The 25614-nt window shown below is 42.2% G+C and overlaps 3 protein-coding genes across 10 annotated transcripts in view; all 3 read left to right on the top strand.

The window, feature by feature from the left end:
• Positions 1-25614, top strand: part of LOC134224638 (uncharacterized) — a 196217-nt gene that overhangs the window by 49801 nt on the left and 120802 nt on the right. The window lies entirely within an intron of this gene.
• On the top strand, positions 11784-14267 carry LOC134222495 (uncharacterized). The gene has a single exon (XM_062701642.1). It carries the CDS (start codon positions 11784-11786, stop codon positions 14265-14267), a length of 2484 nt encoding a protein of 827 aa, XP_062557626.1.
• On the top strand, positions 14428-16428 carry LOC134222496 (uncharacterized). Its single transcript, XM_062701643.1, has one exon. It carries the CDS (start codon positions 14428-14430, stop codon positions 16426-16428), a length of 2001 nt encoding a protein of 666 aa, XP_062557627.1.

A 25614-nucleotide genomic window follows, 5' to 3' on the forward strand; every position in this document is an offset into this window, starting at 1 on the left:
GCCCAATTGCGACTGTCACACGTACTGGCTGCGTTCGACTATTGCTAATCAGTACTTCCGCAATCAGTTGAGTACATAAATGGCAGTAGTGAGTCAACGTATATCAATTTAAAAGTTTACACGAGATTTTCAATAAAATATGTTCTAGCTTAAATATATGTTATCTGTGATGATACCTTCGGGGAAGTGGCCACTTTTTGATGAGATCTGAAACCCATCTCGCGACGTGATGATTCATGATTTCACGAAGCTTTTTGATATATTTTGATCACTCTTTGATGTATTCTGAACCCCATCACGCGACATATCAACATTCATTACACATATCACAAAATATGATCAATAGAGCATAATTCAAGACCTTTTCGCAGCTTTGAAGACGTTATTCCGGGAACCTTATTTCCTCGTGACTGCGGAACCCGTTTTGTGTATTCTGAATCCTATTTTGCGATGTATAAAATGACCAACAAAAAAAATAATGTACATGATCTGCAGTATTCTGAAAAACTGGGCACTTCAGGATAGTTTCTACTTTGATACGATACAGATCACATCAGGTTCACCCCTCAAGTACCTCGAAATACATTGTCAACAGTGTCCACTTCCCCTGGGGAACCAGGGGCCCGGAATGCCACGGAATCTGACCAACACCACTCAGGTACCTCAAAATAGAATCTATTGAGCACGTTTTGCAAAATCATGAACTTTGAAACGTCGCAAGATGGGTTTCAAATCACATACAAAAGTGATCACTTTCCCTGGGGAACCAGATTCCCGGAATACCAAGGAACCTGACCAACATTACTCAGAAATCTCAAAATAGACTCTATTCATTATGTTTCGCGAAATCATAAAGTTTGAGATGTCGCAAGATGGGTTTCAGATCACATCAAAAGGTGGTAATTTCTCCTGGGGAACCAGGTTACTGGAATGCTACGGAGCCTAACCAGCACCACTCAATTATCTCAAAATAGACTCTATTGATCACGTTTCGTGAAATCATAAAAGTTTGAGACATTCTCGAAGGATTTCAGATCACCTTAAAAAAGTGATCACTTCCCCTGGGGAACCAGATTCCCGGAAAGCCACGGAACCTGACCAACACCACTCAGGTACCTAGGAATAAACTCGTTTCGCGAGATCATGAAGTTTGAAACGTCGCATGGTGGGATTCAGATCACATCAAAAAGTGGCCACTTCCTCTGTGAAGCCAGGTTCCTGGAATGCCAGGAACCTGACTAACATGCCTCAAAACACCCGATTCTTTTTTTACACGGGGATGCGTTCCGTGTAAAAAAAGTTTTCAGTTCAAAATTTGAAAATCCCTGTAAAAAAAGTTTTATGATTTCTCGACGAAACGCAGCTTTGGAAAAATTTTGTATGTGATTTTTTTTACACGGCCTACACGGCCTACAATCCGTTTAAAAACAGAATCAGGTGTATACTCTATTGAGCTCGTTTCGCCAGACGTTTGAGACGTCGCAGGATGGGTTTCAAGTCATTTCAAAACGAGACTACTTCCCTGGGTGAGCCAGCTTTTTGGAATGCCGTGGAACCTGTCGAAGCCCATCAAGGATCTTCTTAATAAGATCTATTGAAAATGTCTCGTGATTTTGTGAAGTATGAAACACCAAAAAACGAGTTTCAACACTTTTAGCAACGTCATTCGATATAAAAAGTAGACCATCCCCGCTCGACCCCGGAATCATTCCGGAATTATTTGGTTTAAATACTAAAAACTTAACCAGGTCATTTGGTAGGTGAATCGTTAAAAACGGTTAAGAATCAAGAGAGTTGGGATTTTTAAAGTCATTTTCAGTGCCTAGAAGTATCAAGGGATAATGAGAACTAATGCCATATTGTTTGTGTGAAATAACTATAAAGTTTGAACCAAAAATTTTGGTTTGTCACGTTTAACTAAGACCCTTCTTTTTCTAAAGGATGCAAAGCTTTGGCATGAGCTTGCCTTGATATCGATTGTTTTGATATCCTATGTGAACTAAATATTTATGTTAATTCATATCTGGGTTTGATTTGTTTTGAACAGTAGCATAGATATAGCCTAAAGATGATGCATTTCTAAAGTCGAGATGAAATATTTTCAGTATTTTAACATAAAAAGTTATTATCTCATGTCGTTTTCGTTTTTGAGGTGTAGCTACACCGTTTAGTGCAGCGTTTTGCACGGCAAAAACGAACGTTTTTAGTGTAGCTTGGTTTGTTTGTTATGGATACCTGTTGGACACCATAAATAGTAAACAATAACAACGGGAGAAACTTGACAACGAACTACGCTACACGGCACACTCTGATTTTCTCTGGTGCTATACACGGTTAGATGACTTTACCCATTAATGGGTACTGTGTTATTGTTGATATTATTCCCACCGTGAAAAATTCACCCATTTTCTTCAAAAAGCGCCACTACTCATTAAAATGGGTAGTGGCACTTTTTCAAGAAAATGGGTGAATTTTTCACGGTGGGAATAATATCAACAATAACACAGTACCCATTAATGGGTAAAGTCATCTAACAGTGTACTGCTTGTTTCAGTGCCAGAGATGCCAGATTTGAAGACATGTCTTCAATTTGAAGACATTTGAATCTCTGTGAAGACATTTATTTCGTGAAGACATTTTGAAGACTTTTCAAAATATTTGAAGACTTATCTACTTATTTAAAGATACTTGAAGATAATCAATAAGCCAGCGAGCGAAAATATAATTTTATTTCTTAGTTATAAATTCTGCGACTTTTATATGGTCGGGGTTCAGCCAAATTACACCAAGCACCAATGAAAAATTTCCTATTTTTTGCCAAGGTTTTCATGTAATAGATCGCATCGGACATCGTTCAACGCCATACCTGAGGATCCCTTACAACAAATGTACGCATGACTTAACACGAAATACTTTCCGTTTGTCTTTTGCGAACAAAATATCAAAAGTCAGTCAAAAAGCCGCTTGGTGCGGTTTGGCAGAATCCCGACCATATGTAAATTATGCAAAAAAAATTTATTTATTTATCATCAGACTAAGGCCGGAGTGGCCTGTGCTGCACATAAAAGACTTCTCCATTCAGCTCGGTTTAAGGCTGCACTTCGCCAACCACGCAGTCTGCGGAGGGTCCGCAAGTCGTCCTCCACCTGATCGATCCACCTTGCCCGCTGTGCACCTCGCCTTCTTGTTCCCGTCGGATCGTTGTCGAGAACCATTTTCACCGGATTACTGTCCGACATTCTGGCTACGTGCCCGGCCCACCGCAGTCTTCCGATTTTCGCGGTGTGAACGATGGATGGTTCTCCCAACAGCTGATGCAACTCGTGGTTCATTCGCCTCCTCCACGTACCGTCCGCCATCTGCACCCCACCATAGATGGTACGCAACACTTTCCTTTCGAAAACTCCCAGTGCGCGTTGGTCCTCCACGAGCATCGTCCAGGTCTCGTGTCCGTAGAGAACTACCGGTCTTATAAGCGTTTTGTAGATAGTCAGTTTGGTACGGCGGCCAACTCTATTCGATCGGAGCGTCTTGCGGAGTCCAAAGTACGTACGATTTCCAGCCACTATGCGTCTCCGAATTGCAAAAAAAATACAAAAGTTATAATCGTCTTTGTCTGGGGCTTAGAATCTCAAACATAAAAATACATTCACTCTAGCTGGCTGATAAATGCAACGCATTTATGACCTCATACGCACTCAACTTGGAGTTTAGCGCTGACTAAAAAAATCCGAAGGCGTGTATGTAAAAAGGTATTTCGATCATTACATTGGAACGCAAGGACCGATATAATTTACGGCAAAAATATATTGAACTCTTCTATGACTCCCGAGCAGCACAAGTCAGACAAAAAATGTTACAGCAACTTGATTGTGACTGAATCTGGTCACATTTGAGTTGCAGTACCCTGTGCAGAACATGTGTGCTGCTGGGGCTTGATTTAATCTAGTCAACCGTTGAGCTATAGTCTATAGAACCTGATCTTTTTCTAAATTCCTTACGAATTCATTTGATCTTTCCGGTATGTCCATGTCACTTTCCTCTAAATATTCGACGGGAAACTCTTTGAATTTTCCGTGCATTTTTAAAAGAATTTTCGAATTTCCGATGAAAATTATGAGGAATTTCTTGTCTATATTCAAGAGAAATGAAATTGGAAATTCAGTACAAAATTTATACTTATTAATTTCCGTAAAAAACATAAAGGAAATCCTCCGAAATTCAAACGGAAAATTCATCTTGATTTCCACAGTTCCCACAATAAATCCCTTTTAATTTCCACAAGAAAATTGTCTCAATTAATTTTCATAAAAAAATCTTACGAATGTCAATAAGAAATTGAAATTATGCTGGTGTTAAATGGATATTCATCATAATTTTCAAAGTAAATTTCTACAGGAAAATCTACCTAAAAGTAATTCAGAGGAAACTTGCTACACACTTTTGTTAAATTTTTCCTTGAATTCCTTTGATTATTCTTCTAAAAATATCTCTGGACATTCTTCCAGTATTTCTCTGCAAATTTCTCTATGAATTTCTTCAAAAAATCGTCCAGGAAATTGTCCGGAAGTTTCTGGGATTTTTCCGAAAAATCCTCCAGGAATTCATTTGGAAGATCCTCCAGAACTCCTTCGGTAGTTCCTTCACGAATTCCTCTAGTAGTTCTTCCAGGATTTTTTTCTGAAAGTTTTCCCGGGATTGCGGCGGAAGCTCCACAAGGGATCCCTCCGGAAGTTCTTCCTCTGGAAGATCCTTTAAGAAAGTTGTCGAATGACTCTCCAAGAATGCCTTCGGAAGTATACTATGAAATTTATCTGGTATTTCCTATAGGTTTTCTTTCGAAAATTTCTGCATTTCCAAGAATTCATCCAGAACTACCTCCAAGAATTTCTCCAGAAGTTTCTTAAGGAATTCCACCGGAAATTGCTCCAGTAATTCTTCAGGAATATCCTTCAGAAATGCATCAGGAAAATCCTTCAAGTATTCCTCCAGAAAAAACCTCCGGAATTCATCCTGAAGTTTCTACAGGAATTCCTTCTTAAGTTCTTCCAAGAATTCCTCCGGAAGCTCCTTCTGAACTTTTTCCGGAAGTTTCTTCAGTAAAACCATTGGATGTTCCAACAGGAATTTCTCGGAAAATTTCTTCAGGAGATTTCCAGAAGTAATTAGAAGCTCCATCCAAAAGAAATTAGTATAAGTTATAAGAAGCTCCATCAGGAATTTATCCGGAAGTTGATCTAGAAAATTTACCGGAAGTTCCTTCAGAAAATTCTCTGGATTTTCTTTAAGTATTCCACAGTAAATTTTGAATCCCAACAGGGTATTCTTCAAAAAGAAATTTGGAAGAATTCCACGTGAAAATTCCGTTAAAAATCCGACTCAGTACAAAATCCAGGGGAAACTAGTTATAAAAAAAATAAAGAATTTTAAAGAATATTCTCTTGAATTCTAACAATGTTCAAAAAAGAAACATTCTTCCACATCAGTAAAACAAGGAGATTATTGAATTTACAAACCTATTGGATTTTGAAATTTCTCGCTAATAATCATAATTTTAATATTGAAGACATTTGAAGACATTTTTAAACGACTGTGAAGACATATTAAAATATCTTCTGGCATCCCTGTTCAGTGTAAAAAAAAAATGCTACACTGGTTTTTGGTGCAAAAGTGTAGCACGAGTGTATTGCCCATGATCGCATATTTGTAACACTCGCATTTTTGTTCATTTTGTAAATCGTACAGAAAGCTCAATTTACTGCATCTAATTCCACAACAGTAAAATAGGCTTTACTATCTTGCTTATCTGTGGTAAGTTGAAAATGATTGAGTTTGTGGGGAGGATTGGCAAACGATTTACAAAATCAACCAAAATGCAAATGTTACATTTATGCGATCATGGGCAATGTAGCTACACCGTAAAAACGAAAACGACATTAGGGAGAGCTATTTGTATCGCTTACTTATGTCGTTTTCGTTTTTGCGGTGTAGCTACACTCGTGCTACACTTTTGCACCGAAAATGTTCGTTTTTGATTTTCGTGCTACACCAGTGTAGCATTTTTCTTGCACTGAAACAAGCAGTGTAGCACCAGAAATAAACAGAGTGTGCCGTGTAGTGTAGTTTGTTGTCAAGTTTCTCACTTTGTTATTGTTTTCTTTTTATGGTATCCAACAGGTATCCATAACAAACAAACCCAAATGCACTCAAAACGTTCGTTTTTGCCGTGCAAAATGCTGCACTGAACGGTATCGCTACACCACAAAAACGAAAACGACATTAGTTTCTAGGATTTTAACGATAGCTTAACTTGGCTTGACAATCTTCACATCATAACCAAAAAACTAATAAAATTAAAATCTATCTAAAAACGTTCAACGTTCGATTCAAACATTTGACCTTCTACAAAATATCTGGACTGTTAATTTGGACGCCAATTTAGGTAAATTGCAGCTACCTATCTATTTGCTTATGATATCATTCCAACCAGAAGTTTTTTTCCCTCCCCAATATTCTTTACCCACAGCAGACAGAGTGGCGCGTGCTGAAGCTGGATGTTCCACCGCTTGCCATGCGTTCCCTTGTATTAAGCCAAGCTATCTTAATAGAATTAAATTCCATACACGGTTGTTCACCAGTCGGCAACTATAGGAACGCTCCCTTATGAGAGATATTCACGCAACGACTATGAAAACAGTCCAACCGAGGGAAGCGATGACGTCACCTCGCCACTGAACCAAACAGGTCAAACAGAGCAGTCCACACCATCGAAGTTAAAGTTGGAGTGAGGTTCTCAAGGTCGTTCCGCTTAGTTAAATGGATGCACTTGGCGGATGACCGTGTCCTTGAGGGGGGTTTAAAGTATGGTCGTATCCTCTTAGCGTTGGTGATGATGAAAAATTGTGTGCTTTTGCTACTGGCAAAGAACATTACTTCGATTCCGGTGGGAATGATGTCATTTATGGTGGTCAGTAGCGTGGATTGGGAGCGTTTATGAAAATCTGACTCATTTATGACGTTCAAGTACCAAGGAATTTGTTTTCGCGAAACTTTTATTCTTTTTTGCTGCATAATGATGCTAAGGAACATAATTTCAATTTGTAGATTTTAAATACTCTAGTTCTGGTTTGATTCAACGATTTTATCAAATTAAATATTTGATAAATTATAATCAAATGAAATCAGATTTTCAAAACAATTCATTAAAAATGCCGCACAAGTTATATAAATTTTATGTTTTTGAGTCCTGAAATCACATCATCAACAATTTTAAAATACATGTGTAAAAAAATGCTAGCCTTCTCTGAAAAATACACTAATTCCGTGTCGAAACTTCGTACGAATAAAAAAAACTCGTTTTAATCGTATGAGACTTCGTAACCGTTAATAACTGATCTATGTAAAAAGTAAATAAACAAAGGTACCTGGCGTGTCCTGAATCAATTGTTAGCTTTATGAATTTTCTTACTGTTGTGTGAAATAAGTTCTTCAGGATTATTAGGTCGTTGTAAATGGACAATTTTTATTGATCATAGGATTTTCCCTATGAAGATCAACATGTTGTTACATTTAAACTGTAGCTCTAATATTCCCATATTTGAAGAATATTCAAAAAGGAAGCCAATAATTTATTCTATAAAATTATTTTAGACAAGTCGACCCGGCAGACGTTGTCCTGCTCAGTAGGCGAAAATGCGCGTTGTGAACTTCCCATGCAAAATTTCCATACGATTCTTAATATTAGTTTTTCACGATTTTCTACATCTTACCCGTGATTTTTGCATGAGGAAATATCATATAAGCCCGTCGAAAACGATAAAGAAAATCTTTGCTGAAAGAATGAATAAAATCCAACCAGTCGTTTTCGAGTTATGTGGATACGAACACAGACCATTTCATTTTTATTATATAGAAGAAGAAGATTATATGATTCTATATTATTTGTTTTGGTGAATTACATCTTAAGTGCAATACATATTTCAAAAGCAGAAACATTTTACGGATGAAAATTTAGCACACTGCAGACTAAAATCAAAAATTGTTTTCCACTGGAAACAAATATGTTCTCTCAAAGCATCATAATATGAATGCGATGATAGACAAACTTTTTCCATTCTATTCTTAATTTAAGCCGTGATGAGGAGAGTAGTGTGCCATGATTGAAATAGGAAGCAAATTTTTTTTTCGCTGCGTCATTTTACGCGATTTCTAACCTTCCGGAAATAATTCAATTTGCTGATTATGTGCTTGAAAGTTAGGTTCCCATTACCGTGTAAAATAAAGAAGTTTTAAATTCATGAAGTTCACCTGCAAGCCGTATTTGAAGCTTTTCAAAATTTCAATATGTGGTGCTCAAAAAATCCCAGCGGTACATGATGGCGACTCCAGCTCCCTTCGCAACAGGATCGAATCAAGCAAAAGCTCAATCCCCTTTCCCGAGTTTACTGGCTAGAAACAAAATGCTGCATCAACTGAATCTTATTCCGCAAATAATGCAGGAGTCCAAGTCGGGCAATGCGTATCACTTAAGTATCCCTTTTTTTACATTATTTAATTTTTTTTATTCAATTTTGTTAGCTCATGTTAGCATTTTTTTAAGTGAGCCCCTCAAAGTGGTATTTACATTCGTTGTACTTTTCAATGATTTATATGGAAGTTTTTTCTTTTAAACTAATAATTCTGAGAAAAAAAATAGAAACGATATACTGCAAACATATACATATAAGCATTATGCGCAACTGATCATTTGGAAAGTGTCTCTAATTCTCTTGATATGGTTTCAACATTAATTTTATTTTTGATTTCATATGTAATCAGTCTATACTGAAGATAAACAATCTACTTAAATTGTTTTTTTTTTCGAAGACATAAAGTACACAAATTTCTCAACACCAAAAGTTTCAACACCAAAAGCGGCTAAAAAAGGCGAGAGTTAGAAAATTGTTCTTGCGTAACTTATTTATTTGATCATCTCCAGAACAATGCACATTTGGTCATTATATTTGTTTTCATGACATATTTTACTACTTAATTCAATAGAAAAAACGCCTTAATTTTGAAGATAATTCTGGAACAGGCGCCTTTTTTCGAAGCAACGTAATTATTTTATTTTATTGGAAATTTCTCAAAAATGAATAGAGCGCTGTTGGGGAAAACAATCAATCTAGAATAGTGTTCGAAAAATTACAATGAAACTGAATCATCACTGATTTTACTTTGATACACAATGCTGATACGCATACTGCAAATTTAAAAAGTAAACATTTCTATCTCGACATCCTCTGTTACTCGATGTGTTTATTATTTGTATTTTTCAAGCATATATCTATTTCATTTTAGGTGTACTATATAGCCTACATTGTATATTGTATGTATTAATATTCATTTTAGCAATAAGGAGTGCAAGTTTGTTCGTGTTTTGTGTTAGACGCAGTGCGGTTATCAACATATCTGATTCTGCTAAGTGGGGGAGTAAATTAGATAGTGAAATAATCAGTTCAGTGCAGATTTGTTGATGTTTTGTATTGGACGTAGAACGATCGAAGATCGCGTCCAGACGTGTTTTTTCAGTAAGCAGAACGATCGGCCGGTCATCGAAAGTTTGTTCTGCTTTGTGCGGTAAGCAGAACGATCGGCCGTAATCGAAATTTTGTTCTGCGTCGTGCGTGTGAGTGAATTAATTAGAAAGTGAAAGTTTAAATCGCGTCTAGACATGTTTTCTTCAGTAAGCAGAACGATCGGCCGGTCATCAAAGTTTTGTTCTGCTTTGTGCGGTAAGCAGAACGATCAGCCAATCACCGAAATTTTGTTCTGCTTTGTGCGGTGATCGTGCCAAAATGTAATGGTTTATATTTTGTATTTATGTTGCGAGAGCCACCCTAGCGCATGGTTACTCACTCTCGCTGTTTCCATATCAGCCGGTCACATCGTACCGTATATCACTAGGTAGGTGCCGATCGCTTCACGATCGGCTGTTGCTTTGCTCAACATCAACTCTACTGCGTAGAGGCAGCAGAACAGCAAACAGCTGACAGATAGTCAGTAATAAACCTCCGCCGCCATCGGTACTTTCACTTCGAAATAGAAACTTGTGTTACTTTGCTCCCAAAATAAAGTGTTTCGATACGGCAATAAAGTGTAGTTCTTAAATCGCGAATAAACTAGTGTTTTCGTTAGTGAGCATATCACCGCGCACTTTTCGATAGTTGTTACCGGGTTGATTTAGTGGCAAGTCGCTCTATGTGCGTAAACATATTTGGTCCTTGGAGCCGGATCAACCGCGGAAAAGGACTTTTGTGCGCGGTTCAATAGTGCCACGCGGAAGAAAGGACACTAGTGCCGGACAATAAGTGCCTTTGTGGAGTGCGAACAAAGTGCAAAGAAATTCGCCATCACGGCAGTGGATTGATTATTGGCGCGCTATGATTGCCATCTTGGGCGGCAATTAATTAAGTGACTGAAGAGGATTAAGTGTTGCTGGTGACTGGAGGCGGATTTATTAGTTTCGTCGACTGCGGGAAAGGTGCCAGCTAGCGGATCGTCGTAGGGCTGGTGGCGACATTTGAGCGGACAGATTTGGGCGACTACGGACTGGCTGCAGATAAAGGGAAGTACACCATTGCATGTGTGGTCTGTGGCTTGCGATGCATGACGGGAGCCATTAGACTGTGGGTTGGATACACTGTGCGACGATTAAAATAAATTCCATTTTACATGCGAAATATTGTGTTTTTGATCGAAGTGAATCTGGTCCCTGTGGTTCGTTCGTCGCTAGTTGGTCTTGGATTCCGCTGATACCTGGTTGGCTCGATTTCCGTTGGTTAAATTCCTTTCGCGGTTGTCAATTTGGGTGCTCAGTTCATCTCGCGGCGCGTGGACATACTGTCGATTTGTTGTCATCAGTGCAGTGTGCAGTTGGAGGAGATAGAATAGTGCAGTGTAGTGTTCCCAGTGCAAACGAACTTCTTAGTGCAGACTTTGTACAGTGATTTCGGGGTGACTAACGAGTGACTAAGTGACAATCATGCCCGAAGACTTAAGAAGTTTGCTTAAGAAGGAGAAGCGCCTTCTGAACAGTTTAGTGCTGGTGGAGAAGTTCGTGCAAGACTTTGACGAAGAACGAGACAAAAAAGAAGTTGAAGTTCGTTTGCAGCTGTTGGAAAATTGTGTGTCTGAGTTTTTTGTGGTGCGTGATAAAGTGGAGGTGTTGCTGGATGAAGCTGCTGATGAGGCAACCGCCAATCCAGATGAACCGGAGAAAGCTCGCAAAGTAAGGCTGGAGAGTGAATCGAGGAAGCGAGAAGAAGACAATTTAGCCATCACTACGGATGTTGAAAATCGGTTCTGCAAGGCTAAGGCCGCGTTGGTGGAACGCCGTGTTCGAAAGCCATCACCAAACGCCGGGTCGTCAGTGGCAGCCGGAACAACCATCTCCAGGGTGAAGCTACCGGAGATAAAACTTCCGACATTCGACGGCACGAGACTGGGTGTCATACCGAGATGCATTCAGGAGCCTCATTCACAAAAACCGAGACATCACTGACATGGAGAGGTTTACGTACCTTCGGTCGTCGCTAACTGGTGATGCCCTTCACGAGATTAGCTCCGTCGGGCTTTTTGCCGTCAATTACCCGGTGGCGTGGACTGCTCTACCATAACCAGAAGCTCTTCGTCAAGGCATACCTGGATGCCATCTTTAGGATTGATCCGATGCCGAAGGAGAGTTTCGAAGCGCTGAGCAGCTTATCAGCGACTTCGAGAAGAACCTCCAGGTGTTTCAGAAAATGGGGCAGAATACCGAAGGCTGGAGCACGATTCTAGTGCACATGATTTGCTCAAGGTTGGATGGAGTCACGCTGCGATTTTGGGAGTCGTCGCACAATTCCAAGGAAGTGCCTGCCTACCGGAACTTGATAAACTTCCTGAAGAATCATTGTGCGGTTCTTCAATCAGTTGGATCGAGTCATTCAGTCTCCGCCGATTTGAAGAAGCCGAAGCTAAGTGTCAGCCATTCCTCAACGTCCATTGGTCGGTGTTGCTTTTGTTCCGAACCATTTCATCCTGTGTTTTCGTGCAAGCGGTTCATGAAGCTGAAGATCTCGGAGCGGTACGATGCAGTGCGGAGAAACGGTCTGTGTATGAACTGCTTATCGTCAGGTCATTTTGCCCGGAACTGCAGCAAAGGTTCGTGTCGTCAATGCGGGAAGAAGCATCATTCCCTCCTCCACACAGAGATGCACAGTGCCAGCACGAAGTCATCCGTTCCACAGACGACGAAGAGACCCCCAAGTGAACACCACCAACAGACACAGCATACGCAATCGGAACCACCAACACACCAGAAAGCACCAACCACAAACCACACCGAACCTTCCACTTCATTGCCAGTTGTCAATACACAATCGCATAGCACCAACCCACAGTTCGCCACAGACTATCCAAACACACTGCAACACACCACAGCCCTACCAACACAAACCAAGACCTCCACACGTCAAGTTCTTCTCTCCACTGCCATTGTGCGGATCTGCGATGCCAACGGAAGCTCGATGCTTGCCAGGGCACTACTCGATTCCTGCTCGCAGTATTGTTTTATTTCGTCCGAGTTTTGTCGACGCATGAAGCTTAAAGAGCTCCCGAATTATCTACCGGTAAAGGGCATCGGTAATACCGGGAGCGTGTCGAAGAAAGCTGTCAGCGGTACAATCAGCCCACGTTTCGATAGCATTTCGGAGTTCGTGGAAGTTATGCGGTTCAACGTCCTGCCGAAGCTGACAATTCCACTCCCATGTGAAAGGTTCGAGACTTGCCAGTGGAATCTCCAGGAGAACATCGTATTAGCTGATCCTGAGTTCTACCACACATCGGACATCGATATGATAATCGGTGCCGAGTATTACCTCGACCTGCTGCAGGAAGGAAGGTTCAGGCTCAGCGAGAATGGCCCAACATTCCAAAATACTGTTTTCGGTTGGGTTGTATCCGGACGTATTCCTAGTAGCTCGATCTCCGTACCCGGCACATCCACCGCGTTGTGTTCCATGTCCGATCTTCAAGAACAGCTCACTCGTTTCTGGGATCTCGAGAGCTGTCATCTAGCGAGTACCTATTCCGTGGAAGAGTCCACATGTGAGGAGTTGTTCAAGAAAACCACTACACGCGACGTAGATGGTCGTTTCATCGTGAACCTGCCTAGGAAGGACCACGTAATCGGTCAGCTAGGTAGCTCCAGAGCTGTGGCGGAACGGCGGTTCCTTAGTCTGGAGAGAAGGCTATCGAACAACCCTCAGCTGAAGAAGCAGTATTGCGAGTTTATGAGGGAGTACGTGACAATGGGGCACATGGAAAAGATACGCGAAGAAGATTTCTCTGGGGCGGCACACTACTTTTTGCCTCATCACGCCGTCTTGAAGCCGGAGAGCACAACAACAAAGTTGCGAGTAGTATTTGATGCTTCGTGCAAAACTTCGTCTGGTCTTTCGCTCAACGACGGGCTAATGATTGGCCCTGTGGTCCAGGACGACCTAATCTCGATTCATGCTCGATTCCGTCTGCACCGGATCGGCATTGTGGCAGATGTTACAAAAATGTATCGGATGATCAAGATGTGCCCACGTGATCAAAAATTGCAGCTGATTTTGTGGAGGAACGACACCGACGAACCTATCGAAGTGTTTCAGCTCACGACCGTTACGTACGGCACCGCTTCCGCTCCTTTTCTAGCTACACGTTGTATGGTTCAGCTGGCAGAAGACGGAGAAGCTACACATCCAGGCGCAGCAAAGGTGCTGCGGAAAGATTTTTACGTCGACGATATGATCACTGGCGTCGATAACCCTGAAGAAGGAAAACGGCTGGTCGAAGACACAATCGCCCTCACAGACTCCGCTGGATTCACACTACGCAAGTGGAACTCCAACTGTGAAGAGGTGCTAAAGGAGTTGCAGCCTGATCGTTGTGATCATCGAGCGGAATTCGAAATGGACTCGTCACCTCCAATTTCGACCGTGAAAACGTTGGGTCTCGTCTGGTGCATCAGAACCGACAACTTCCGTTTCACCATGCCCGAGTGGAATACAACGTCGGTGGTTACAAAACGAGTTGTGATTTCCGACGCGTCCAAGCTCTTCGATCCATTGGGTCTGATAGGGCCAGTCGTCGCCGAAGCTAAAATCTTCATCCAGACACTGTGGAAGCTGGAACTAAACTGGGATGACCCGCTCCCAGAAAACCTTCAGGCCTTTTGGTTGAACACCGACGAACCTTAGTTCTCTCGAATCCATTAGCATTCCACCCTGGGTTGGATATATCCAAGAATGTGTCCCAACCGAATGGCACGGATTCTGTGACACTTCGGATAGCGCATACGGCGCTTGTTTGTATCTCCGCTGTACTTACGCTGACGGTTCCGTGCGTGTTCAGCTAATGATGACCAAGTCACGAGTAGCGCCACTGGAGGACCTGAAGAAGAAGAAACGTAAGCAGACTACGCCCCGTCTTGAACTGTCATCCGCCCTGCTTCTCAGTCATTTGTACGAGAAAGTCAGTCAAGCCACCTCACTGGTAATTCCGTCGTACTTCTGGACCGATTCCAACATCGTAAAATTCTGGATTGCGTCGGCACCATCGCGATGGCAAACCTTTGTGGCGAATAGGGTGTCCGAGATCCAGCACCTGACGAAAGGCGGCGTGTGGAATCATGTTGCAGGCATTGAGAATCCAGCAGACGTTCTTTCGCGAGGAATATCAGCAACACAGCTAGAGTACCAGCCACTCTGGTTCAACGGACCTGTTTGGTTGCACCAAGGTCAAAGCTTCTGGCCTGCAACTCCAAATGTCAGCGTTGAACACTTTGATCCAGCCTCTCTTGAAGAACGGAAATCCGTAGCCCTGCCACTGCAAGCCACTACACCAAACGAAATATTCTCGCTACGGTCGACACTATTTTCTCTCGTTCGACTGGTGGCTTTATTACGTCGTTTCCGTCACAACTCGCAAAGAACGCACCGAACTTCCAGGAAACTCGGCTACATTAGCACGCAAGAATACGAAGATGCTCTACTGCAACTGGTTCACCTCTCCCAAGAAGAATGCTTTCCCCAGGAGATTGCAAGTCTGTCCCGGGAGGATCAGGTAAAGGACTCCTCTAAAATATCATCACTCCACCCCATACTACGAGATGGTATACTTCGCGTTGGCGGCCGGCTTCGGAATGCAACTGTTTCGCAAAACCGGAAGCATCCAATGATTATTGATCCACGTCATCCTCTCGCCACGTTGGTAATCCGCCATTACCACGTGAAATTGCTTCACTCCGGACAACAAGTCGTTATCGCAAGCGCCAGAGAAAGATTCTGGATCCCCAATATTCGAAACCTGGTGCGTAAAGTTCTCCACGAATGCGTCACTTGCTTCCGCGTCAGACCAAGATGTTTGGAACAACTGATGGCCGAACTGCCACCAGAAAGGGTTACACCGGCACCGCCATTTCTGAAGGTCGGCGTGGATTACTGCGGTCCGTTTCTAGTTTCCTACCCCCATCGCCGAAGTACTCCAGTTAAATGCTTCGTTGCAGTATTCGTCTGCCTTGTAACGAAGGCAGTTCATGTAGAACTAGTCTCCGATCTCACAACGGAGGCGTTTTTGGCAGCACTAAAACGTTTCACCGCCCGGCGTGGACGACCGGTCCTCATAATGTGTGACAATGGCACGAATTTCGTTGGAGCAAAGCGGGAACTTCGACAGCTGTTGAACTTGTTTGAGCAGCAGCAATTCCAGAACGCCGTAGCTTGCAACGCCGCGAATGAAGGGATTGAATTCAAGTTCATCCCAGCAAGGTCGCCGAACTTTGGCGGTCTTTGGGAAGCCGCCGTGAAGTGCTTCAAGAACGCTTTCAAGAAGGTCATCGGAACCCGGACACTGTTGTACGACGAAATGCAAACCGTGCTCACGCAGATTGAAGCTGTTTTAAACTCCAGACCCCTTACCCCGCTCAGTAACGATCCTGGAGATTTCGAAGCGCTCACACCTGGGCATTTTCTGATACAGCGTCCACTAACTGCCATCGCTGAACCCGATCTGGACAATTTTCCAACCAACCGTCTCTCCGTCTGGCAAAGGGCGCAGGACTTTTCCCAGAAGCTGTGGAAAACGTGGACCACATTGTACCTTTCCGACCTGCACAACCGCACAAAGTGGACACGCCAACGTGACAACATTTCCGTCGGCACTATGGTTCTGCTGATGGACGAGCGGCTTCCGCCGCTGAAATGGAATTTGGGTCGTGTGACTGCCATTTTCCGTGGCTCAGACGATAACATCCGTGTAGTAGACGTGCGCACTACGAATGGGGTCTTCCGAAGAGCAATCTCGAAGATTTGCGTACTCCCTATACGGGACAACGCAAACTCAACCAGCGAAGAGGCATAACTCGCCTCCACCGGTGGTGCTTCGGCACCCGCGGAGGTCCTTGTGGCCTCCGCACTCCAGTAAGTTTTGTTTTTATCAGTATTTCAAAAAGTTATCGGAATGTTTATACCCCATAGCCGCTGTTCTACCGGTCCCGGGTCCCCGGGACAGTCGATCGTTCGGAGCCAACCCCATCAGTCCAAGACTCTTTCCATGAACCCCCAGTCCGAGGTACAAACGCATGTTGGTGATGGTAGTTGTGAGCGTCCTCAAGAAGTCCTGTCCATCGAACTCTAGTTAGAGTAATCCGTTTGAGTCGGCCCCCGGCTCTATTTTGTTGCATGGCTAATTCGTCACATTTCGCCGAGGTATATCCTGACATCAATCACTGGTCCAGAAGCTGCAGTTTTAATCGAAGTTTGGCCAACTCATCGACAATTCTGTGGCAACCGGATCAGCTCTATGGCGCGGTATGAGCTCACCGCAACCGTCAGGATTCGACTTTGGTAACGTGATAACGATATGGTCGAATTTTCATCCCATTCCAATCGTTGGACATCGACACCGCCGCTGGTAGCGGCCGCGGAGGCCATGAGGGCCTCCGTTCCAGGCAACAACGTTTGATGCCTCTCCGTCGTCGTCGAGGACAACCGCAGACCAAGAGACCAGACCAGACCAAGAGGACCTCCCACCAGCGATCGATGCCCATCGTCCGTATCCACGAGGCAATCGACCACACCCCCGAAGAAGCACTACCGTCATCCGTTTCACCGTCAGCAATCAAGTCGCAGATGTACCACAAGCAAGAACCATCGTGCCAAAGACTATTCCCTCCAGCCGTTTTGTGGACGGCATTCCCGAAGATCCAGCGAATCATCCCGAAATACAGTTCACCAATCGAAGCGCAATGCAATCGCCGTAGTTCAACAGAACAGGAACCGTGTCGCTGCCACACCCCAGCAGGAATCAGCAGCCCTCGATGTTTCATGAAGGAGCATTGAAGAGTTCGTGAAAACTAGAATTAGAAGCATTATTTAGTTAATAGTAGTGAAGTTGAATTTGCTAGTTAAATTGAAAGCCGTAGGTTTCAAGGCGGCCGGCTATGATCGTGCCAAAATGTAATGGTTCATATTTTGTATTTATGTTGCGAGAGCCACCCTAGCGCATGGTTACTCACTCTCGCTGTTTCCATATCAGCCGGTCACATCGTACCGTATATTACTAGGTAGGTGCCGATCGCCTCACGATCGGCTGTTGCTTTGCTCAACACCACCTCTACTGCGTAGAGGCAGCAGAACAGCAAACAGCTGATAGATAGTCAGTAATAAACCTCCGCCGCGATCGGTACTTTATCTTCGAAATAGAAACTTGTGTTACTTTGCTCCCAAAATAAAGTGTTTCGATACGGCAATAAAGTGTAGTTCTTAAATCGCGAATAAACTAGTGTTTTCGTTAGTGAGCATATCACCGCGCACTTTTCGATAGTTGTTACCGGGTTGATTTAGTGGCAAGTCGCTCTATGTGCGTGAACATGCGGCCTTTCATAATTTTTTTAATTGTTTTTTATTTGTTTTCATCGATCAAACTACACGCTATACACGGCATACCGTTTACCAAAACGAACCCTGCCACACTCCCTACCCCATATATCCAACATCCCAGTGATTTCTCGTGGAAGTGCAGATGACTCGTCGGCTTCTATCAAAGCGAGTATCACGTCAACAATTTCCTACCTGTTCCCTAATTGACCTGCATTCGGACACGGCCGGCGCTGGTATTGCTTATTTTTGGGTCACCAGTTCTTACACATTGAAGATGATGTTAGTCCCAAACTTCATCTGTTGGTTCTCTGTGTAATTACAGCTGACCTGGCAATAACGGAGTAGCAACCGTGGGCGGTCAATCATGCTCATGCTCATGCTCATGCTCTATTCTTAATTTAAGCCGTGATGATAACTCGGTTATCTGAACACAATTCTGTTCCGAATGATGCAATCCCCTATCACGCCCATGAGCTGAACTGTTATTCTAACACCGACCGGATGGTGGCATAAAGTCGCGTGAACAATTTAATGCGGCAGGAAGCCGAATACAGGGTTTTTACTTTCCTGTCGGTGTTTTTCTTACTTGCTACCAGCCGAGTCGATTTGAAAATTAAATCGAGTCCGAAAAGAAAGTAAACAACATTCAGCTGAACCATTCTGGCGGGCGACCTGGTACGATGATGAAGGCAGTCCAAATGTTTACAACACCAGTCGTAACAGCATAAATTGCGCGAAAAAAATACCTACAGAAAAAGTTCATTAGATCATCTCCTTCGCCATTCTGTACGTCCACGCTTCTGATGGCATTAGATCACCCATGAATAATGTGATGCGAAATACGTGACATCACAATTGTTTGAAGAACAAATAATCTTTTTTGCAATTCAAAATATAAATATAAAATATTGATTTTGTCTAACGCTAATGCGTCTTCTGCTCTGTTAATACACCGTTCAGGGAGTAAAAAATCGATCCAATCAGCTGTGTCGGACAAATGAATCATAACGATAGTCATCGCCAATGTCGGAATCGGAACAAAGGATATACAATACGCATAAAAGATAGAATCATATAATAAAATCATAAAAATCATAAAAGAATCATTGATTCACTTCGCCCGGGACATTGCAAAGTAACTATGCGCAACTGTGTGCCATTTCCATCGATTGTATTCCATTTTGTTTACTAGATAGAGGATTCTCGGGGGATATGTGCTACTACGACGATTGATGCTGTGACACGAGCTCAACATCAACCGTCGTCGGTCGGTTGGCTATTCTTGGCACAGTAAACAATGACGATAGTCCCACGGTCAAATGCGGCTTCAGTTTTGGCACAGTTTGCGGAAACGATGGCAATCGATATTCGTTTACTGCGATTGAAGCGACGAAGTTCATCAATCAATGCATTAGTGGGGTAAGAGATTCGAATAAAAAAAAACTACTTTTAAAAGTTGTTTTGTTAAAACGAAATTCTTTCCTTCATTTTTACGTTGCGTTGTAACACAACGTACATATGGAGTACATATTTCTTAAATTGCATACTGATAGCTGTAATGTAGGGTAACAGCTTCTGGACTTCTTCATCCCATGAAAAATCAAAGCAATAGGGGCCCTCCTTAGCCTAGCGGTAAAGAGCTGAGCAAAATGGATACTTTTGCGTGCGTTTTGACAGTTTTGCCATGGGAAAACTGTCAAAACGCACGCAAACGTATCCATTCTGCTCCACTCCTAACACGCGCGGCTTAATACCAAGACCATGCTGAGGGTGGCTGGATTCGATTCCCGGTGCCGGTCTAGGCAATTTTCGGTTTAGAAACCGTTTCGACTTCGCTGGGCATAAAAGTATCATCGTGTTAGCCTCATGATATACAAATGCACATTGGCGTAAATAAGGGGGGGCTAGGGGGGGCTTAGCCCTCCCTAGAAAAAATATTAGCCCCCCTAGGATTTGATAAGTTAGTTAGCAGTGATATCAGTTTTCAACATATAGCATAATGAATTACCGAAAAAGTTTGAAGACAAAAGAGTTATCTCTCATATTCACTCTATCATACTTAATGAAATGAGTGGAAGAAAAATTAGGTTGTTTCTGAATTCTGAAAAAGATTCCCATCAGCATCCGAGAAGGATTCTCATCAGAATCCGAGAAGAATTCTCACTTCAATCTCTAAAGAATTCTTTTCGGATTCATCGAAGTATTCCAATCTTAATCCAGCAGAATTCCTACTGGATTCTTTCCAGTATTATTAAGCAATACCCTTGGGAATCTGTGAAAAATACCCTTTAAAATCCATGGAGGATTTGCTTTAGAATCTCTCGTTGATTTGCTCCGGAATATCTCCAGATTCGTTTAAAGATTGGTTTAGGAATTCCTTAACAAATCAGAATCCTTCGGCGATTTGCTTCGTAATCCTTTGAAGATTTGATTCGAAGTCTCTCGACGCTTTGCAAATGATCTGCGCTGGGATCTCTAGACGATAAGGAATCCGACTGACGATTAGCTTCGGAATCCCGCGAAGAATTACTTCAGAATCATTCGACGTTTCGTTTCGGAATACATCGACGGATTGCTTCAGAATTTCTCATAGATTTCGTACAGAGTCCCTTAACGATTTTTTTTTGTAACCATTCGACGATTTGCTTCGAAATCCTTTGATGATTTGCATCGGAATCCCTCAAAGATTTGCTTCAACATCCTTGGGGGATTCCTTTTGGGATCGCTGGAGGATTCTTTTCGAAATAACTGAAGGATTAATTCGGAGTCGCTCGACGATTTGCTTCGAAGTCCTTCGACGGATTGCTTCGGAATCCTTCGACGATATGCGTCTTCATCCCTGGAACATTGCTCATGAAATACCTGGAACCATCATATTGAAATTCCTGGAGGGTTTTCGACGAAATCCCTGGAATATTCCCCTTCAAATTCCTGAAATATTCCCGTCGAAATTCCTGGTGGATTCCCTTCATGATCCCTGGAGGCTCCCATCGGTATTCTTGAAGGATTCCTGTCGAAATATCTAGAGAATCCCATGGGAGTCCCTGGAACATTCCAGTCAGGATCACTAAAGGATTCTCATCAGAATTTTTGGAAGATTCTCGGCGGAACCCATGGAAAGTTGCACTATTTTTTGCCTTTCTCGTACAACGAAGTTGTACCGAAAGGCTATAATTTCACTACGAAAACAAACTTTTGATAGCAGCCTCTGAGACCCATAGTGTTATATATCAATCGACTCAGCTCTACAAACTGAGCACATGTCTGTCTGTGCGTGTGTATGTATGTGTATATTAGAGTGGGGCGTCATGGTCATTTTTTCAAATCAATGGTTTTTCGAAGCCATTCTGGGTCCTGAACAACTGTGCAGAATTTGGGACCGATTGGTTGCTTCCTCGCTTTCCGCATCGCGTTTGAAGTTAGTATGGGAATTAGTATGGGAGAACGTATATTTTTGCATTTCTACTACTAGAGGTTTCAGTTCATCGTAAACCAAGTGACACATTACGTTAAAGTATAACCCAAAGGATGCCGAAAAACTTTGCTGAAGAAGGCATGTTGCTGGAACGTCCACGAAAAAAGTTATAACGCTTCGAAGATTGAGTGTTCAAACCATATGCAAAAAATCATTTATTCTGCCAGCACTGCCAAACTACGTGGAGCAATAATTTAACTGAGTGTTATTTCGAAATTATTGATTTTAGAGGACTTTAGAGTCAATGGGAGATATTCGGAATGATTTCACAAAGTAAAAATTTCGACTGGAAGGAAAATGGGTTTTGCCCTTTGATAATTACAGGTTGTCCGGTAGTGCTGGCAGAAACATTGATTTCTTGCATATGGTTTGAACAATCAATTTTCGAAACGTAATAACATTTTTTGTAGACCTTCCAGATGCGTACCTTTTTCGGCAAAGTCTTTCAGCATCTTCCAGGCTATATGCTAACGTATTGAGTCACGTGATTGATGATAAATTGAAGCCGGTAAGAGTAAAAATGTAAACAAGAACGTTTTCCCATACTAATCTCCATGTAAACATAAAACGCGATGCGGCATGCGAGGTCGCAACCAATCGAGCCCATATTTTGCACAGTTGATTGGGGCCCCAAAACGATTCAGAAAAACCTTGATCTCACTTGATCGGACGAAGTTTTCGTTTTCCCATACAACTGCGCCCCACTCTAGTGTATATGTGTGTGTGTATGTGTGTGCACAAAAGCTATAAAAAACATTAGACAACTTTTCGTATAGTAATCCTTCACCGATTTGCTCGCAACAAGTTTTATTCGACAGGGGACAAAGCCTTGTTGATCACTATTGAATTTGATAACGATTGGTCATTGCGCTTAAAAGTTATGAAGAAAATGGTACATCGGACCATATAAACCCCATATGAGGTTGGTGTCTTAACTAAATTCGAGAAAGGCACCACCAACGTTAGGTGGATTAATCTGGGTTTTTTCATTTGAGATAGATAGAATATTTATGAAGTATGCAAATACATCCATTGCCTGACGCTAGTCGAGCGCAATTAAACGAAGACTGTGAGTTGTTGCTCACACGTGCACTTGCTTGAGAAAAGAGAATAATATGAATGAGTGTGATTGATCGGCAATTGCCTTAGGTGGTTGGACTGCATTTGTCACATTACCGCTGATAATTTAGGTGTTAAAATGTTCGAGAATTTATGAAAGAGGGTCAATTTCGAGAAAAAATATAAAGGGGCTATAGCCCCCCCTAGGCATCGGAGGTAGTTACGCCAATGCAAATGCAAACATGGTAATTTGGCTTAGAAACTTCGCAGTTAATAACTGTGGAAGTGCTTAACGAACACTAAGGCGGCGACAATGTCCCGATGGAAGATGTAACACCAATGAAGAAGAATAAAAAGAAATTCGTTTTGTTCATTATTTTTGTGATTTTTTCAGCCAAAAGAAACGGCGAAATTGGTGCTGTATTTTCTTGTTTTGTGATGAGATGAATATATATTCAGTGAAATGTAAAAGGGAACAGTTCCTCTATATTCTTTAACTTTCTTACTGCAACTGCTTATGAACTACTATTAGGGAGTTAATAGCAACCCAATGGGAGGTTCAAACTGATAAAGCATGAAAGGGGGGAGGGCTGGTTGGCCGAGAACCAATCGGCCGAATGCCACTAGATCGAAAGTTGTTTGGCCGAATATACCATTTGGCCAACAGACCATTAGGCCGAAGTCAGTTAGCCGTAAGGGTCATAGAGATGAATAGGTCATATGACCGAATAGGTAATTTTGCCAGATTGGTCATTTGGCGGAATAGGTCAATTGTCTGAAAAAGTCATTTGGCCGAACAAGTCATTCGGCCGAATAGGTCGATCGGCCGAATATGTCATTTGACCAAATAGGTCATTTGACGTCTCACTTCTAGCTTCTCAATCATCATTTCTCACTTCTCACTGTGAAAAGTGAGATATGAGAGTCAGAAATGATGAGTGAAAAGACAAGCGTCTATCTTCTTAGTTGGATCTTCCCAATTTTCACAGTTTTTTTTTTTTTTTACTGATTTTATTTGCTAATTATCTAATACATGCATTCATCTCTTAGACTAGGTGTTCCGTGTTTTCTTAACACTATCATCCTTATTTGCTATGTTATATTTTTAGTTATTATTAATACATTTCAATTGCCTCTGGCAGTTAGAATTTTTCCTCTGGTTGAATTGAACCATGTAGGAATTACAATGTTTTCAACTTAAACTAATCTTAACCTATTTTATACTAAGGGTACAAGGAGTTAATCGTTGCAATAGAAGATTGCAACGATTTTTGTCTAAAATTGGAAATTATTTTGTTGGACATTTGTTGCAATGTCTCAATATTAGAAATTCTATGAAGTTCATTGGTGAATGCGTCAAAGACAAAGTACATGCTTGTGGGTGGAACCGAGCGCGACAGGGTCCGCCTGGGAAGCAGTGTTACGATAGACGGGGATACCTTCGAGGTGGTCGAGGAATTCGTCTACCTCGGATCCTTGCTAACGGCTGACAACAACGTTAGTCGTGAAATACGAAGGCGCATCATCTGTGGAAGTCGGGCCTACTACGGGCTCCAGAAGAAACTGCGGTCGAAAAAGATTCGCCACCGCACCAAATGTGTCATGTACAAGACGTTAATAAGACCGGTAGTCCTCTACGGACATGAAACATGGACAATGCTCGAGGAGGACTTGCAAGCACTCGGAGTATTCGAGAGACGGGTGCTTAGGACCATCTTTGGCGGTGTACAAGAAGACGGTGTGTGGCGGCGAAGAATGAACCATGAGCTCGCCCAGCTCTACGGCGAACCCAGTATCCAGAAGGTAGCTAAAGCCGGAAGGGTACGATGGGCAGGGCATGTTGCAAGAATGCCGGACAGCAACCCTGCAAAGATGGTGTTCGCTTCCGATCCGGCAGGTACGAGACGACGTGGAGCGCAGCGAGCGAGATGGGCAGACCAGGTGCAGAACGACTTGGCGAGCGTGGGGCGTATTCGAGGATGGAGAGATGCGGCCTCGAACCGTGTATTGTGGCGTCAAATTGTTGATTCAGTGTTATCTGTATAGATGTAGACTAAATAAATGAAATGAATGAAGTTCATTGGTACTATACCACGGAGGCAACTTCAGAATCATTTTCAGAATTTTATTTTGAGTCCTCTGAAGTGCCTTCTTTCTGGTATTGCAGCAACTAGTCCATATTGGCACAGCATACAACATGGCAGGTCTAAAAATTTGTTTGTAAATCAAAAGTTTGTTCTTAAGACAAAGTTTTGATTTTCTGTTTATAAGTGGATAAAGACACTTAATATATTTGTTACATTTGGCTTGAAGGCCTTCAATGTGATTTTTAAAAGTTAATTTTTGATCTAGCAGAAGTCCTAAATATTTAGCTTCGCTAGACCAATTAATTGGAACCCCATTCATAGTGACAATATCTGCTAGAAGGTTTCAAATATGAAGCTCTCGGCTTATGTGGGAAAATTATAAGCTGAGTTTTGGAAGCATTCGGGGAAATTTTCCATTTTTGCAAGTAAGTGGAGAAAATATCCAAACTTTTTTGCAATCTACTACAAATGACACGAAAGCTACTCCCTTTGGCTGAGAGACCTGTGTCGTCTGCAATCAAAGATTTTTGACACCCTGTTGGTAAATCAGGTAAGTCAGAAGTAAAAATGTTATACAAAATGGGCCCCAGAATGCTGCCTTGGGGAACACCAGCTCTTACAGGTAATCTATCAGATTTAGAATTCTGACAGTTTACCTGCAGTGAGCGATCTGATAAATAATTTTGGATCAGTTTAATAATGTACAGAGGAAAATTAAAATTCATCAACTTTACAATCAAACCTTCATGCCAAACACTGTCAAATGCTTTCTCTATATCAAGAAGAGCAACTCCAGTCGAATATTCTTCAGATTGGTTGAGCCGTATTAAGTTCGTAACTCTTAATAACTGATGAGTGGTTGAATGCCCATGGCGAAAACCAAATTGCTCATCAGCAAAAATAGAATTGTCATTAATATGAACCATCATTCTATTTAAAATAAGCTTTTCAAACGGTTTGCTTATTGAAGAAAGCAAACTGATTGAGCGATAACTAGAAGCCTCAGCTGGATTTTGTCCGGCTTCAAAATTGGATCAACTTTGGC

Source organism: Armigeres subalbatus, chromosome 3 (assembly GCF_024139115.2).
Source record: "Armigeres subalbatus isolate Guangzhou_Male chromosome 3, GZ_Asu_2, whole genome shotgun sequence".
NCBI lineage: Eukaryota > Metazoa > Arthropoda > Insecta > Diptera > Culicidae > Armigeres > Armigeres subalbatus.